The sequence below is a fragment of the Cyanistes caeruleus genome, chromosome 8, assembly GCF_971803275.1.
Source record: "Cyanistes caeruleus chromosome 8, bCyaCae1.hap1.1, whole genome shotgun sequence".
NCBI classification, from domain to species: Eukaryota; Metazoa; Chordata; class Aves; order Passeriformes; family Paridae; genus Cyanistes; species Cyanistes caeruleus.
Genome location: NC_141708.1, coordinates 20,445,627 through 20,461,757, shown reverse-complemented (window position 1 = coordinate 20,461,757; position 16,131 = coordinate 20,445,627). Strand labels below are relative to the sequence as shown.

General features: G+C 40.4%; 2 protein-coding genes and 1 long non-coding RNA gene across 23 annotated transcripts in view; 2 read left to right on the top strand and 1 right to left on the bottom strand.

The window, feature by feature from the left end:
* MYOZ1 (myozenin 1) overlaps positions 1-10,014 on the top strand; it is a 15,802-nt gene extending 5,788 nt beyond the window's left edge. The window contains exons 4-6 of one of the 2 annotated variants that reach the window (XM_023929432.2): positions 6,077-6,311; positions 8,455-8,614; positions 9,446-10,014. In XM_023929432.2, coding sequence (XP_023785200.1) covers positions 6,077-6,311; positions 8,455-8,614; positions 9,446-9,677 — 627 coding nt within the window. In that variant the 3' untranslated portion in view covers positions 9,678-10,014. The remainder of the gene's footprint in view (positions 1-6,076; positions 6,312-8,454; positions 8,615-9,445) is intronic. The other variant, XM_023929433.2, reaches the window with a different exon arrangement.
* Positions 1-15,699, bottom strand: part of LOC147651912 (uncharacterized) — a 27,491-nt gene extending 11,792 nt beyond the window's left edge. The window contains exon 1 of the long non-coding RNA XR_015290206.1: positions 15,483-15,699. This is a non-coding gene — a long non-coding RNA (uncharacterized LOC147651912). The remainder of the gene's footprint in view (positions 1-15,482) is intronic.
* Positions 15,544-16,131, top strand: part of USP54 (ubiquitin specific peptidase 54) — a 93,282-nt gene continuing 92,694 nt past the window's right edge. For 3 of the 20 annotated variants that reach the window (XM_086901035.1, XM_086901032.1, XM_086901033.1), the window contains exon 1: positions 15,625-16,131. The gene's annotated coding sequence lies outside the window, so the exon portion shown is untranslated. The other 17 variants (XM_086901053.1, XM_086901048.1, XM_086901055.1 and 14 more) reach the window with 14 other exon arrangements.

Here is a 16,131-nt window from a genome sequence, read left to right as displayed (position 1 = left end):
AGAAGTCCTGCTGCTACACCCAGTTACTTCCTCCTCACAATTAACTTCCATGTCCTTTGCTCTCCATCCCAAATAAGTTATTGTGTCTTTGAGGTTGTGGGACAGAGAAGAAATTTGAAGCTGGTGGTGTGTTTTCTGCTTTTATATCATAGATTTCTTAACTGTTCTGTCTTAAAATATTCTCAGAACACACTGAAGAAAGCAGGGCAAGGCAGGTCTGGGATGGAGTATGTATTGTTTCTTTCTCACAAAAGAAGTTTACCAGCAAGATAATGTAATATAAAACACAAACAAAGAGAAAGGTTATTAAAAATAAATCCAAACCATATAAGGAGTTCCAGAATAGCCTGTACTGTAGCCATAAACCTTCCACACAAGGGAGAAGATCTCAGCAGTCATGTGTCATTGACCCACCCTTCTGCTTCCCTCCTCCTCCTTTTCCACCAGCCAAAAATCCACACTGGACAATCAGATCACTCTCTTTACTTGCAGCAGAGGAAACATATCTATTGTGTGTACATGAATGTCAGAGAGCTCCATGCAAAAGTGAAAACCCGCCACTGTCTGTCATTGCTGCAGCTCTTCACATCCAGTTAAAAGCAAACAGTAGCTAAACCCCCAGTCAAAAGGACTGACCATTCCCAACATGAGCAAAATGAAATGCACTACCTACTGTGGAGCTGTTTCTAATACTGTGACTCTCTCTGCTTGCAAATACACAGTACAAGAGGAAGGTTTTAGAGAGGGGCGAGTTTGACACCAATATCCTGCCAAACAGGGAGAATGTGGGCAACATCCTCCTTGTTTGGTGCTGTGCTGGAAAAGCTGGGTTTTTCTGAACCCTGTCCAGTAAATCATATGTAGGATTTCTTTTCCTCACCCCAGACTGTGCCATCCACAGGAACTGTGGATTCTCTCCATGTCTCAGAGGATATTTTCACGTCATTGTGGAGCTGCAAGATATAATTCATTACTGACCAAAGACCACGATGAAAACCTGTCTTGCTATGTGCTCTATTGCTGTATCATCTGGCCAGCTAGAGAATGAGGGAAATCACTACATTTATTTTTTAATGGTGAAAATGAACCATGGGGTAGATTAATGAGTCACCCAAAACCATAGACAGGGTCTCAGTCTTGTCTTTGGATCTCCTAAATCCCACTTCATGGTTCAGCAGTTAATAGATCAGCAGGTCACAGACCTTTCCTTCGTAATGCTAAATGTGTTTGGCCTCAAACACATTAAGATCATGTGAAACAATATTTCTTAGCCCTCCAACCTCACTCATTATTGCCCTAACTTCTTTCGAGATCCCACCTCTGCTTTTGAACCACAGTGTAAGACCTTGCTGTCATCAAACAGATGACGACACTTTGCTGCTGGGCATTAAGGGGAAACTGAAAACAAAGCCATAGTTATGTGTCTCGGATGTTGCCATCACTGTTTTCTTCCAGTAAGAATCCTTAAATATAGTCCTTCTGCTAGTCAAAACCTGTGGCTTGATTTGGGTTATATGTAGAAGACCTTCATTTTTCTCTCTCCTTTTTATGTCTTATTATCAGATCTTAAAACAAAAACCAATATCTAAATAGACAATTATAAGCAGTAGTACCTCAAAAACCACACCGACCCACAACCAAAATCCCCACCTTGGTTGTTTCTTACACTCATCTACAAGTTATATAATAAATGCAGCTTCCAATCATGGCAAACCTTGTATGAAAACAAACGGATATGTTGGCAATTTCTGCTGGACTTCAAGTCAAGAGGTCTCTTTTAAGCTGATGCCAACTGTGGAATAAAATCTAAGAAGTCAAAAGATTTGGAATACTGCTCTTCTGAATAATGGTAGGAGTTAGTACTCTTTTTGGTGCTGAACAGGAACTCAGAGCAGGCAGAAGTAGCAGGAAGAAAATGGAAGTGATTGTGTTACAAACTAAAAGTGATGCTTCACAGCAGAGAGCAGTACACACTCAACCTGCCTCAGAGATTTTCCATGATAAATAGCCAGGCATGTTACAGTGTCTGAAGGAAAACAATGATGGAGAAACAAAGATATTAACATGCAGCTGGTTGGTTTATTACAGAGGCATGCACTGATGGCTCTGTATGCCCCTTAATGTGTTTAGATGAATGCAAATCAAGATCAGTGGAGGTAAGGTTAAAGGGGAAATGTTAGGAAAATATTTTTTTCTAGGAGTTCTGATCTGCATGGAATGTTAAACCTCTTGATCAAACATTACAGGATAATTAAAGGCTAAGATACAAGTCTCAAGTTCTGACCTAAGTGGAGCAAGCCAGGTGAGATTGTAACTTGTTTAACAAAATGAGCCTTGCTGCACTGGAGCTGGATTGGTGCAGAAGACTTAGAGGTCCCATTATACCCAAAGCTGTGTAAGAGTGAACATGGAGTCTGCTGCATTCTTATTCAAGAAGTGACTGGTGTGCGAAAAGCAGAGTAACAGGAAAAAAAGAGCCTTTTATTTTCCACAGCAATTTGTTGGACCACTATGAGAAAACTCTGGACCAAAATTCTGAAGTATAGTTTCTTTCATCCACAAAGAAAATGTGGCGAAGATGATATAAAATATACAAATAAGATGTATCTAATTTTGGGTAGCATTAGATAAAAATTCCTATTATTTAGATGGGTAAATTCAGGCACAGAGGCAAAAATTATTTTGCCTAAGATGAAACAGCAAGTCAGAAATGGACCTGAACATAGAAAGCAGGAGCTCAACCTGCTGTGCCTCTTGGGGTAACAAGTTCAAAAAATAATAGTGAAAGATTCTTCAACAGCTTCTTTTTTCATCCTTTTTAAAAAAGTGAGTCATAGGTTTAAGGCTATGCAATTCCAAATGAAGGACTGAGGCCCACGCTTTGATAAAAAGAGCAGACAGTCTATGAGACTCTCCAAGTCTGAATTTTAAATCTCCCATCCCACCATTAAGGAGCATTTGAGTGGCTGCCCGGAGACAACACAGTCCAGTAACTTCAGAAGTGTTAGTAACTACATAGGCATCAAATATTTGGGGAGCTCTTTATCAGTGAGGTGGAAATAGAAACACATTTGGTGGCCTCAATCATTTTCTTTAGGACACAGCAAGGAGCTGAAAGGGAGCACACAGTGTCTCTCCTGGGGACTGCCTGCAGTGACGTCAGGGCCTTGAGATACATAGAGATCTCAGCTCCATTAGGTGGATCATCTTTCATTATCTGGTTTTTATTAGGCACATGCTCTAGAGAATTCAGAATTTGTCCATCTAAGCACTCAGCCTGCAGGAGTAGGCACTTGCTAGCACTAAGGACTTCAAAGACATGAGCCCAATTTGTTTAGCCAACCCAGGGGACCCACCACGTGAACTTGCAACAAATGTTCTCTTATTAGAGTGGATTTAGGGATGTCCAGGGACTGATAATACTCACACCCTCCAACAATGCACAGACAGGAGGAGCTGTGCGATCTGTCCCCAGATCCAACAGGAGAAGGTTGCCAGCCATCTCAATTGACATTCCTGGACTTCCCTTCTGGAACTCCCACCAACACAGTCAATCAAGAGAGGCTGGTTTTATAATGTGAATATGCATATATGTAAAAGTTCCACATGGTATTAGCAGCGTCCCAAGACATGCATTCTCCTCAAGTGTGAGCTCTAAAGCTCCACTTTAAAACCCTGACCAGAGGTGTGATCCCTGTACTGGAGACAAAGCTGTACCTACGCAGCTTTGACTATGTTGAGACTCCTGCTTGAGGCTGTCATTCCTGAACTCCGCTGTCTTGGAAAATCTTTCAAAAAGATCTATTCCCTTTTGCCTCATGTTAATTTGAGCTAAGACAATTGTGGTGGCCAAAACTAAAGAAAAGTATATTTTTGTTCTAGTGAGTAGACTGGGGTGTTGCATATCTTTCCTATCTGAATGGAGTTGCCTACTTTTAGCAGATCAGATGTTTTCCCAGCAGGCCCATGAAGAATCATGAACTAGCTTAAGGCAAATCAAGCTAATTTAATTTGCAGCTAAATAAGATTTAGGAGTGGCTTTCCTGAGACAGACCTTCTGTTTCAGAGAAACTTCATTCCTACATAGTGATAATACTGCAATTTAAAATAACACCAGATGACAATGATGCCCCTCCCTAGTCACATCAAATACTGCTGTGAGCAGAAACAAAACAGCCCTTTTTACTGCAGCTCATGTTATGCTGATGCTTTGTGAGTTTTTTTTCTGTTGCAGGAGAAGCGTGTAAGAGAAATATGCATTTAATTCTCAGAATAGGCACACAGCACGGGTAAAACTTGAAGGAAAACAGATACAAATTCTATTTTGAAAGTAGTGAGCAAATCATTAGAAGCATTACCCTTGCATATATATTAACATTTTGAAAATAACCTCATTCTGACCCCTAACCCTCCAAATACCCTTTTTCAGTTTGCCTTTTTGCAGCTACATAGCTGCCATGCATAATTGAGCAGATTGCCCCGTTAGCTCCTGTGTGCAGTTTAATGCTCACAATCCTCTCCCCACACAGTGCTTCCTGACATTCACGGGAACATTACCTCCTCTGTTCCTAAAAAGGGAATTCCCTGCAGCTAGGAGAAGGACAGACAGTCCCTAAAGGCCCTGGGGGCACCAGCTCTGCCACTTCAGCCTGCAGCTGGCTGCCTGCCTGGGTTGCAGCCTGGTGACCTGCTGTGAAACCCTGGACACTGTTGTGGGAGACACAGGGAGCAGAGGGTTAGCTAATTCTGCCTTGAGCCTTGTGGGGTTTTCACTTCCCGACTATTTTTAGCTGACTGAACAGCTGGCCTTGGAAGCCTGTTTACAGCCTGGAAAGCTTCTTTTTGCTAAACTGTGCTAGGTGTAAGAGCCCTGAGAAAGCCTTAACCCTCTGAGAGCCATCTCTGAGGCTGCTTGAGATAAATTTATACAGGTAGAATCGCAGCATGAGGAGCCACAGATTCATTCAATGTCACTCACATGTATTTGTTGCATCTTTGTGCATTTAATAGCCAACTTCCTAGTTCAACAGGAAAGACTATACGTGATATATAACCCAGGTTACTTGTATTATATAGCTGTGTGGGCTGTACTACACAAGAGATACCTTTTTAAGTCTGACAGGAGTCAAGTTTTGATGTCACTTAATACCAATATGTAAAATATTTTTCTGAACATACTATATCAGTTTATATTCCACACAATTTTCTGTGTGCAAAGACAGGATATTGCACCTAAGTATATACCACAAGGTCTATAAATCCTGCATGGATTGTTTGCTCTTTTACTACATACTGCAGAGATTGTCCCTTCTAGCCTAGACAAGAGAGAGTGAATGGTCTGCAAAATGAGAACAACTTAATTTTACTGATGGATACAACTTTCTTTCTCACCCTGTTGGTTAGATTTGGTTTGCTAATTCACATACTGCTACAAACAAAATTCTTCCTTTTTGTCATTTCCCCCTTGTGGTTTCCAGGAAGTATTTTCTGTTTTCCCAGGCTGCTATCTCTTCAGTTTTTCTCAACACCTAAATACTCCTCCCAAGGCAGACCTTCATATAAACGGAAAACAGGGAAAAAGGCAGACATCTCCCTGGCTTTTATGTTGTCACAGATACCCTGCTATTCTGGTGACCTGTAACACTTCATTCCCACAGTGTAATCAAGCTGGGGTTATGTTAGTTTTGATATGAAAACACTTCCTTTTTCTTTCCCAGCTTGCTTTCTCACAGGTTACCTAACGTTATCTCTGTTTGGACTTTTACCTGCTCTAACAAAAGCTAAATTTCCTTTCCCCTCCTCCTCTATTTCATAGTTATAATTGTTAGGGACAACAACACCCTGATCACATAAAATGACTGAGGTATGTGTACTTCCATTGCCACTTCTGCTGTTCCACAGCTGCTCCTATACTGAATAAAGGGAATAACTCACATGAAGTTCTGCCACTGACTTTGTAATGGAGACACAGAACTGGTCAGATCACAGAGACTCAGGAGTTCACGACCCAACCCTGCAAACATGAATAGAGCATGTCCTGTAACAGATTCAGCCATACTATTTTCTCCTCCCCTAGGATCACTTTCAGAAGTTCATCCCACCAGGAGGGCATTATGGAGAAGATGCTCAAAGCTATGCCCATGGGCGGATGGTAGGAGGAATGCCAGCTGGGCAGCACGGCTCCAGTATGCAGCAGCATCCTGGTGTCCCTCCTAGGCCTGGAAGCAGAGGAGGCACCAGAGATGGTGAAGAGGAGCATGCAGGGAAATCATCTGGAAGTGGTGGAGAAGGAGGCGATGGTACTGGCAAAGGCAAGTATCCTGCTGCAAGAGCAAGAAACTAAAGCTATCAGACCACATGCCAAGCCTACTCCTAAGGACAAGCAAATTAATCTAACACCTGGGTTCTTCCAAAGTTCCAGTATAAAGTCTAGAAGAGTTGAACTGCTTTTATCTTGATGGTTTTGTTTGTATGCTTCTATGTTGCTCAACCAAAGGCAGGAGGCAGAAATACCTTCCTTGACTGGACCACAGAAATGACAGGAAATTTACCTGCTGAGCTCCTAAGGCTGATAGAGCAGTAGGCCTATCATAGTACAGCTATGCCATGCCAGTGTGGCACTCCTTCCTTCCAAGGGTTTCCCACTGACCACTGCTGGAGAGAGTGCTATTAACTCTTTAGACCAGTAGTCTGATCTGAATATCAGACTTGAATATCTGAGCCCTGATTTCAAATCAAAGCTTCTACATAAACAAAGAACACTTTCCCGACAATCTTCAGAAAGGAGCAGCAATATTTATAAAAGTTATTAGATAACCACCACTGGGCCACTGAGGCAATATCAGGCAATATCTTTACGAATAAAAGTAGTTTTAATTCAATTTAGACTTTGCCTGATTTTATCCTTTGTTTAATTTGACTAGAAATCTCTAGAAACAAATACCTAGCATAAGAATCATCAGATGAAACCGTAACTTTAACAGTTCCTATAGGTTTAAAAAAAAAATAAATATTTGCTTTGGAAGCAGGAATAACTGCCTTGAGTAACCAAATGAATGACTTGTAAAATCCAAGTTTTTTCATTTACATTCTGGAATAATGTGCATTTTATATCAAAATCAGCTTTTACATTTCCTGTGAAAAATCAATCTGTATGGACTCTTATAGTCTTCTTACAGGAGATTTTTCTTCATTGTTATCCTGTGTGCTGGGAGAAGGAGGATTAATATCATCCTATAGCTTTCACTGCAGAGACAGATCCCAGCTGCTTTTATGTTTTGACCCTAGCAATCAATTTGCTGGTAAACTGCTTAGTTTACCAGCAAATTGAATCACCAAGAAAGAGGGGAGTAGTTGTTTTTATTTTTATTTTTTAATGAAAATGAGATTCTTGTAAGTGTCTGCAATTCTCTGAAAGCAGGAAACCCCAGGACTTGGCATGGTTTGAAATAAGCATGAGAAATATAGGAGGTGTGATAAAGAAGAAAGGTTCATATAATAGTCTTCATTCTTTGCCACTTACTTCATAAGGATTTGTTTTCTACACAAAATATAGCGCCATGAAAGCACCAAAATGTCTCTCTCCATTAATCTATTATTCTCATCTTCCCTAATCAAGCTAAGCAGATGTCATTGCTCAGAATTTTAAAGGTTTATGAAGGATGAAAATATTATAAGTGTGCTACATATCAATACAAAGCTTATGCTCTTACTAGCAAGGTGGTATTATACACCGCTGGGGGAAGGGAAATGCAGAATGAAATCCCTTGTCTAAACTAATTTGCTTAATGAAGCAGCTAGAAGCTAATCTAAAATTTCTAGCAATCAAGTGTCTGACTTATCAACAAAGTACAGCTCCAGTCAGGAGATCAGGATTTTAACGTCCAGTGAGATACCACATAATATTTACAAACTGCTTTTATCCATCCTGAGATGGACTGAGATGAGATTGAGACAGACTTGTCTTTAACATCCCAGTTCAGAAGAGTGAAAAGATGAATTCATGTAATTGCAAAGAAAACACCAGATAATGTCTGATATGATCTGACAGAAAATAAAGAAAAGTAAATTAAGAAATTATATAGCATCTTTCCTCATATAAAGCTTCCCCTCTGTTAGTGGAAGAGATGATGAGGTGAGGACTTTTTGGTTCTTTCTATAAAAGCAACCAAAAAAAAGAATGAAAAATAAGCTTTCAAATATATGCTTTAATGCAAATTCCAGGATGAGTGGCTCTTAGACTATGATACTATCTGCTTTTGTGGATAAGGACAGAAGCAGTCCTTGTATGATCATCCTTTTAAAACAGAAATCTCACCATAAAAGCTTGTATTGATGTAGGAGTTACAGAATCTGGAAATAAAGCTGGTGCCTCAACTTCAGAAGCACAATACAGAAGCACAATGCAGTTAGAGTGCCATCTAACTAGACTGCTTTACCTTTCTCTGTTTACAGATGGAAAGTCAGGAGGCAAAAAAGTTACTATATTTAAAACTTACATTTCCCCTTGGGAACGAGCGATGGGTATCAGCCCTGAGGACAAAAGTCAGTTCTCCACAGACTTACTGTCATACAGCCCTAAAGCTGATTTTCCCCATTACAAGTCTTTTAACCGGTAAGTCTTCTAAGATATTCAATGCAGTTTATTTAGCAAGAGAAAACACAATAATGCTGACCATAGCCATAGTGTACTGTAAATAAGTTTTAGTTGCATGTCATTTTGCTTAGCCCAGTCTCCAGTGGATAAAATGTTTGGAAGACTACAAAGACAAAATACATTAAGAGCTAGAGATTTTTAATTCGAATTATGTACAGAAAACCTACGCAGTTGGATAAGAGGACTTTAATCTTATTTGCCTTTCTTTCCCCATTTTACCAGGAGATGTAGTTTGCCACTGTTTTTTACTGCAACCCTTTGAAGTTGAGGAGGTCAGAAAAAATACTTATGAGCAGCAGCAACATTCTTCACAGCACTTAATATACAGATCAGGATGTTACTGCTGTTACTGATAAGAACTGAAAGTTTTACAAATATTTTTAAGGCCGCAACAAGTTTCTGTTAGCCTCTCTGTACAATATGGCCACCCACCTTCATAGCTTCAGGACATCAGTACCAAGGACAAACCCACATCCCACTCATTTCTGCAATAATGTAGCCTCTGCCTGCTACACATACAGAATACTGACAGGTATGAAAGGTGTATGGTTTGATGGAGATTGATGCAAGAAGCATGAAAGAAGTGCACTGCAGTGTATGTGTTTACATAATTTTTAGTACATGTGCAATGGATACATCTATGTTCTCATGAAGGATTTGTTGGCCAATTGCAAAGTCAATTGCAGCAGTAGCAAAATTTAGAATATTGATAACTTTGACTATTTATTTTATAAATCCTGTTGTTTACCTACGCTCTGTTTGCTAACTCCATGTATTCCCCTATGCCAGGACTGCCATGCCTTATGGGGGTTATGAAAAAGCAGCCAAACGGATGACCTTCAAAGTGCCTCAGTTTGATATTTGCCCTTTGCTCCCAGAATCTCTCATGATCTATAATCAAAATTTCAGCAAAAGACCCTCCTTCAACAGAACCCCAATACCTTGGATGCCTTCAGGAGACTTCTCAGAGTACCAGACTGCAGTCAATGTGCCAGTGTGTGGTGAAACAGAAGAGCTGTAAATCCCCACTGCCAAGACCTTCCCTTTTTTCTCAGCCCTTTCTCTTTGCAAGTTGATAGTAAGGAGCGGAAAAGTGCAACTCTAGTTCAGCCAGCTCTTCCTTTCTTTTGCCCACAGCCAAGACAAGTCCCTAGCAGGTTTTAAACTTCTCTTCACTATATTGTTAATCTAAATCAGACACAGTTTGAGGAAAAGGAGCTTTTTATTCACTAGCACATTAGAGGCCAAGACTAAGGAAGTGTTTTTCTGTTTAGCAATGCTACATGCTGCCTGTCTGATTGATAATGAACCTGTTTTGTCATATATTAACAAAAAATAAAACACCAAGATGAAAAATAGCTTTTGTGTTTTCTCCTTAAAAAGTGTTGCTGAAAGAATTTGGGGATTAGCAATAACTAAAGTTTCAATCTCAGAATGAGACTATTAGCCTGGGAAGAAAGATCAGGGACTGAACAGGGATGGTCGTAAGTTTATATACATCTGGGTGGCTTGGAAAAATACTGCCAAAGTGATGGGGAAGAATGATGACTTTGAGAGGAAATTAGAAAAACATCAGAGATGAACTAGCAAGTCAGCCTGTCAGCAAAAAAACCAGCTTAAAGTATTTCACTGTCACATAAGATTCCCCAGCTCTCCAGAGTACAAACTAGGTGACAGCTTAAGCAATTTTTTGGTGTTGGTTTTTTGGTGTTTTTTTTGGTTATTTTTCTTTTTTCTTTTTTTTTTTTTTATAACAGAGATGATAAAGTTGATAGGCTGGGAAGCAACAGAGGCACACCACAGTAGGATGGCTTGCCCATAGTTATAGAGCAAGAAAACAAATGCTTTAATAATAACAGAGCTAATTTGACACCTACCACAGTGCATTACTTATTCAAATAAACACCATCAAAGTCTATTCCATTTCTTGCAGCAGTTTCAGCAATGCCACACAAATAGGAAGAAAGGCAGGCACTGTGGAAAACCACTAAAGAATTCCTGCTTGGGGACTGGTTTGAAATTCTGTTCTTGTGCCTCCACATTTCCTCCTGTAAGCAGGGCTGAACAGCTTATTCATGGGGATAGCTTCCACTGAAGTGCTTTTAATTTAGGAGTTTTTCCTCCTTGTCTAGAAATTCTTGCAGCCATGTATTTGTTTTTTATTCTGTTGGGATAGTTATGTGGTTGGCTTTATTACATGCCTTAATAAAGCTACTGACAGGGCTACTGTGAGATCTGTTTAAAATTATGCTAATAAAATCAAGCTGCAAAAATAATTTATGAGTAGTTTCCTAACCTTTCTGCTGCAAAGGATAAAGAACATTTATTATATATCCCGTTAAATTACTAAGAAGTATCCATAACTCAGTTCTGTGACTAAACTTAGAAATATTAAGGTGGTACTTTGGTCTGAAGAACATTTCAACAAAAATGAAGAAGCTCTGCTTGAGCTCTCTTTGGAGATAAGGTTGCTGTTTTCCAATATTTTAAATCAATCTAGCTTTTAAATTGCATTGTAATTAAGGAAGATGGATTTCTTTTGCAATTCAAAAGTACTTTAATACAAGAATCTACAATGACAAGGCTAGAAATTCAGAACTTCAGAGGAAAACAAGGTGACATGAAGCAAAATATTCTCCCACTAAGTAAGCCATTTATTGCCTTTCCTTTTCAGACATAGATTTTAGCCTACTGCAATATGGAGTTACGGGATTAAAAAAAAAAAAGTGGAATACATTAGACTTTCATGGTAAATATGTCAGGAATGGCAGAAACAAGATCGTTTGGTAGCTACATGTCATGATCTATTTTCAGCAGCAGGTATTCCAGATCATGGGCCAGCTAAGGCATGTCAAGGTGCAGAGAGGACTGGCTGCTCTGAGGAGGGGCTGCCCCAGATAGTCACAGCACAGGTCTCAGGTCCACCCAGGACACAAGAGTGCAGGCCAGCACCTCTGCAACATCACTCACACAAAGGACCCCAGGTCTGGGTCTGAGCGTAAAAGAGATTTCTGTGCCACAAGTGGGGTGAAGGTCCCAGATGAGGTTAGTCAGTTTAAGGAAGGGCTGCACACAGGATGCATATAGGACAATGACAGCAAAATGTTTGGGAATTCCAGTCAAATCACAACAACCACTTGAGTTCTGCTCATAGAAAAACAGACTGAATAAAATAGGTCCTTAAACACGCAGACAGGTAAGGAATACATGCAGAAATAGCACAGTGCTCTCTGGTGGCTTAGTCTCAAAGCTCCCAGGTACAAGGAAAGCAGCACGATCCTGCAGGTAGCTAAAGGGCTGGGCACGTACCCAAAGCTCTCTCTGGTTCACAATATACTGTTGGACAAGGGGTTTTGTCAACACACTCCATTAACCCAAACCCTAAATGGGGATAGAAGTTGCAATGTCCTTGGAATTAGTACTTTATCACTGCAAATTGTTAATAATATTGCTATAATTCATACTTGTAAGCTGTTTCCTCGGTTTCGGTACATTTGCTTAATAAGGTACATAGCTCTTCTTTTGCCAGTGCACTTTTAAATCCTGTCAAGCAGGATTTATGTGCTTTTGTTTCTAGTACAAAATGAGAAAAACAACACTACATGTTGTAGAACAATTCAGACAACTATTGTCTTGTTGTTTACACAGCCTAAATTACATGCTAGTTTAGTCATTATGCAAAGTAATGTTACAAGTGAGAGAAAAATCAGTAATCCAAATTCTGTCTCAAAAATAATTACTGTGAGTAAGGCTTTCAGCTACTGTTAATCAGGACAGAAGTTTGTCCATAAAGATCAAATATTTAAAAGGAAGTAAGAAAGAGCTCCTGTTCTTTGTTTTCCTTGGGCTGTGATGTAGACTCAGGGGAATTGCCTATGTCAGAGAAGTGTTTATATTGGGAATTAGAGGATTTTATTAGATTTAATTACAGTGGATTTTCTCCCACATAGTAGAAGCTACAGAATGGAAAGTCAGTCATCTGCTTTTAAGCAGGATCATCATAGTTAGAGATAAAAAAGAACAAATTATTGAGCTCATCCTCTTGAAAAGGCTACAGTTCCCTTATAGGATATACTGGATATTAAGCTTATACTCCATGGAACAACAGCTAAAAATCCACTTAATAGAGAGGGGCTGACCTGTGAAAAATGGATTGCATAAAATTTTATGACATCCAGATCTTTCATTCAAAACAAAATGCTTTCACATTTTTAGTTATTTACACTGTCATTTCTAGGAATATTATTTTACAGTTTCCAAGCTTTGAAATGTTTCTCTCATGAACACAAATTCTATGATAAAGAATCCAAACCATGCTAAAAATGCATTCAAAAATAGTACTCACATTTTAATGCAAAAGAAAAGCATTTAAAAGAAATCTCAGCAATATTATCCAGAAATATTGTCTCAGATGTTTTAAAACTTTGCCTGGAGTTATAGATGATGGCAAAAATATGTTATTAATTATATTAATTATGATCATATATCTACTAGTAAATGTCTCTTCAGTTAATGTAATTAATTAACAGTGCCTTTATGTTTTTGCTCTCTGTGTATTTAACACACAGTAAGCGTTATCTCTGACAATCATCTGCTTGCAGTACAACTTACATGAAGCTTTAAGGAGTGCAAGTACTTGCTCAGATATATTTTGTGCTAATTAACACATGCAGTAAAGGGAAGAGAACTACATAAACAACCCCGAAGCAGTGCTTTTAAAATGCAACTTAAACTTCAGTCAGCTTAATAAACAAATTCTCAAATATAAACTCTTACTTTGATTTTCAATTATATTTTTTAGAAACATTATTTACATCAAAACTTTTAATGCATATTGTCCAACTACTTTTAAGAAAATCTGCAGGGTTCTTTTTTCTGTGTTTATTTTGATCTTTTGATTAACCATATAAGAAACACAAAATGTTTTTTGCAAAGAGTTTTAATTTTAAAAGTCTGTTTCTCATTTAAACAAAATGTCGTGTGAAATATTTCAGAGAGAACTGAAGAGATACAAATAAATTTGGAGACAAGGGACCATTACCCTTTAAGAAAAAGGTATAGCTCAAGCCAGAACAATAACAAATATTTGCCTTTCAAAAATCGAGAGTGAACAAATAAACACATAAGTTGAGACTAATTTATGGTTTTAAGTTCTTCAGGTGCCAAAAAGAAACAGTTATTCTTCCTGGTTCTTGTAACAAGGCTTACTGACAGTAAACAAATGTTTTCTGGAAATTCAGACAGAGACAGAGCAATTGTACTACAGAAGGATGACAAAGATCTCAACTCTTCCTAGGCTCAGACATCATTGTTTTGCCCCAGGTTCCTGCATTTACAGCTAGGGAGAAGAAAAGCATACAAGGAAGACACAAAGAGCTGTGAAAAAGCTGGCCACTAAGCAAAGCTGCGCTCTGCTCCAAAACATCCCTCTACACAAAAGGGTAAATAAGGACTCCGTGGACTTCTCCTTCTTACTGGGAGAAGTTCCTGCTTTAAGCAACAATCCCATCATACATCATTCACTGCGGGGAAAACAAAGTGGTCCCTGGAAGGAGGGGCAAACAAATGAGAAACTTTCTGCTGCCCTGCCTAAGGCCACCCTATGGGCCTCGTGGCACCGGACCTCCCCTGCTCACAGATGCTATACAAATTCAATTACACTGAGGAGTGCCTCAGTCAAACCCCACAGTGCCTGCCTCAGACATGCAATTAGTTCCATATTCCATTACAAAACCAGCCATACTGTCATGGGCCTCAAGCTAGCACATATTCAGGGCTTCATTATGTATCTACTCTCTCTAAATGTTTCTCTTAATTATCTTTGGTCCCTAAGAGAGGCTTGAGGCCTTCCTCATTTGTTCTCTTTTCCACTATTGTTGGTTTGACTCCCAAAGCAAGAGACTGAAATGGGATGGGAAGATACAAGTAAACAAACATTCTTCCAAATGCACAAACTTTTTTTTTTATTTTTAGCGGTGTTAGAAATGCCATATTAACAGCAGCAGTATGAACACTATTGCAGATGCATATCCACAGACTCTTATGCTTTGTTTGCTCTAGGCAGAACAAACAACAGTCCCAGGCCCCCAGGCACATTCTGTGCATCTGGTACACCACCAACAGGATACCTGAATTATCAGAAGCTGGAAATTCTGGCATACATCTTTTAGATACAGAACACCATGCATCAACTCATTTCTCTTACGTAAAAACAATTAAATGAAAAGAACTTCCTGTACACTTAGAGAGGTGGTGGCACTTCTCTAAGAATTGTTACAAAACTGAATCTCTCAGATACAAGGAACAGTGGAAATAACGGAGCAGAAAAGAAACTGTATTAACCCTCATGTCTTCATGTTTCAGTCTGAGTAATTATTTTTTTTTTTTTGTTTATCCAGGTATCACTGAGATACCAACTGGTCATGGAAATGGTGGTTGCCATAGCTATCCTCACATTCTCTCTTCATGAATGATCCTGAATTCATAGGGAAGCACCCATATATTTCAGTGGGCTTGAAAAGTGTTTCTTGGGTGCCACCAAGAATACTGTTACACCAGAGTTAATATTGCCCTCAGTCTGCACTGGTGACAAGAAAATCAGACTGCAGTGCACAGCTTGTACAGCTGATACAGTTCAAGGAATGTGAGTTGTTTTTATAATGTTTTTATAGTAATTTTATAATGTTTTTATAGTAATTTAACATGCTGTCTAGTATTCAAAATTTCACACTACAAATTTCTAAAAGACCTTAGTCAATTTTCCCGCATCCTGAGATTCACACCTGAAGTATCCATGGTGTTGAACGCACTATATCTTGGCCCTAACCTGTCAGCTAACTCAGCTCACGTGAACTACAGGTAAACTTTCGCTAGACGTGAGCATGTCTGTTTCCTCCAGCCGTGTTTCGCAGCTACCAGTGCCCACGCTCCGCAGTCGCTAGCAGTCCGATCGCGCCGTGTCTGAGGCCGCTGTGCTCCGGCCCTGCCCCAGCAGCAGCAGCAGCAGCAGCAGCCCCGCCCCGCGCTCCCTCAGCCCTCTCGCCAGAGGAGGCGCCCGCCGCCGGCGCAGCCCGCGGCTCTCGCGGGAAGATGGCGGCTCTCGCGAGAGGCGGGCGGCGCGGCTGCCCGTAGCTATGGCAGCGGGGGATGAGAGCGCCCGGCGGGACCCGCGCGCGGGGACAGGTAGGGACTGAAACAGCTCCCGGAGTACTCGGGATCCTTCTCCTCCCGTCCTGTCCCCTCAGCAGAAACCGCGGCCAGACCCAGCTGTTCAATGGCTGCTTGACAGTGTGCCCGGAGCCTCGCCGGTGGCGACCCCCGTGTGTGCAGTGGCGCAGCCCCTCCCGCCTCGGCCGGGCCGCAGCGGGGTCCGTGCGGGGCTCGGCCGGGCCCGAATCCCGGCCCGATCTCCGGCGGGACTGTCAGTGAAGGGCCCCTCTGCTCTGCACGCCCGTAGAAGAAAAAAAGAGTAGCAG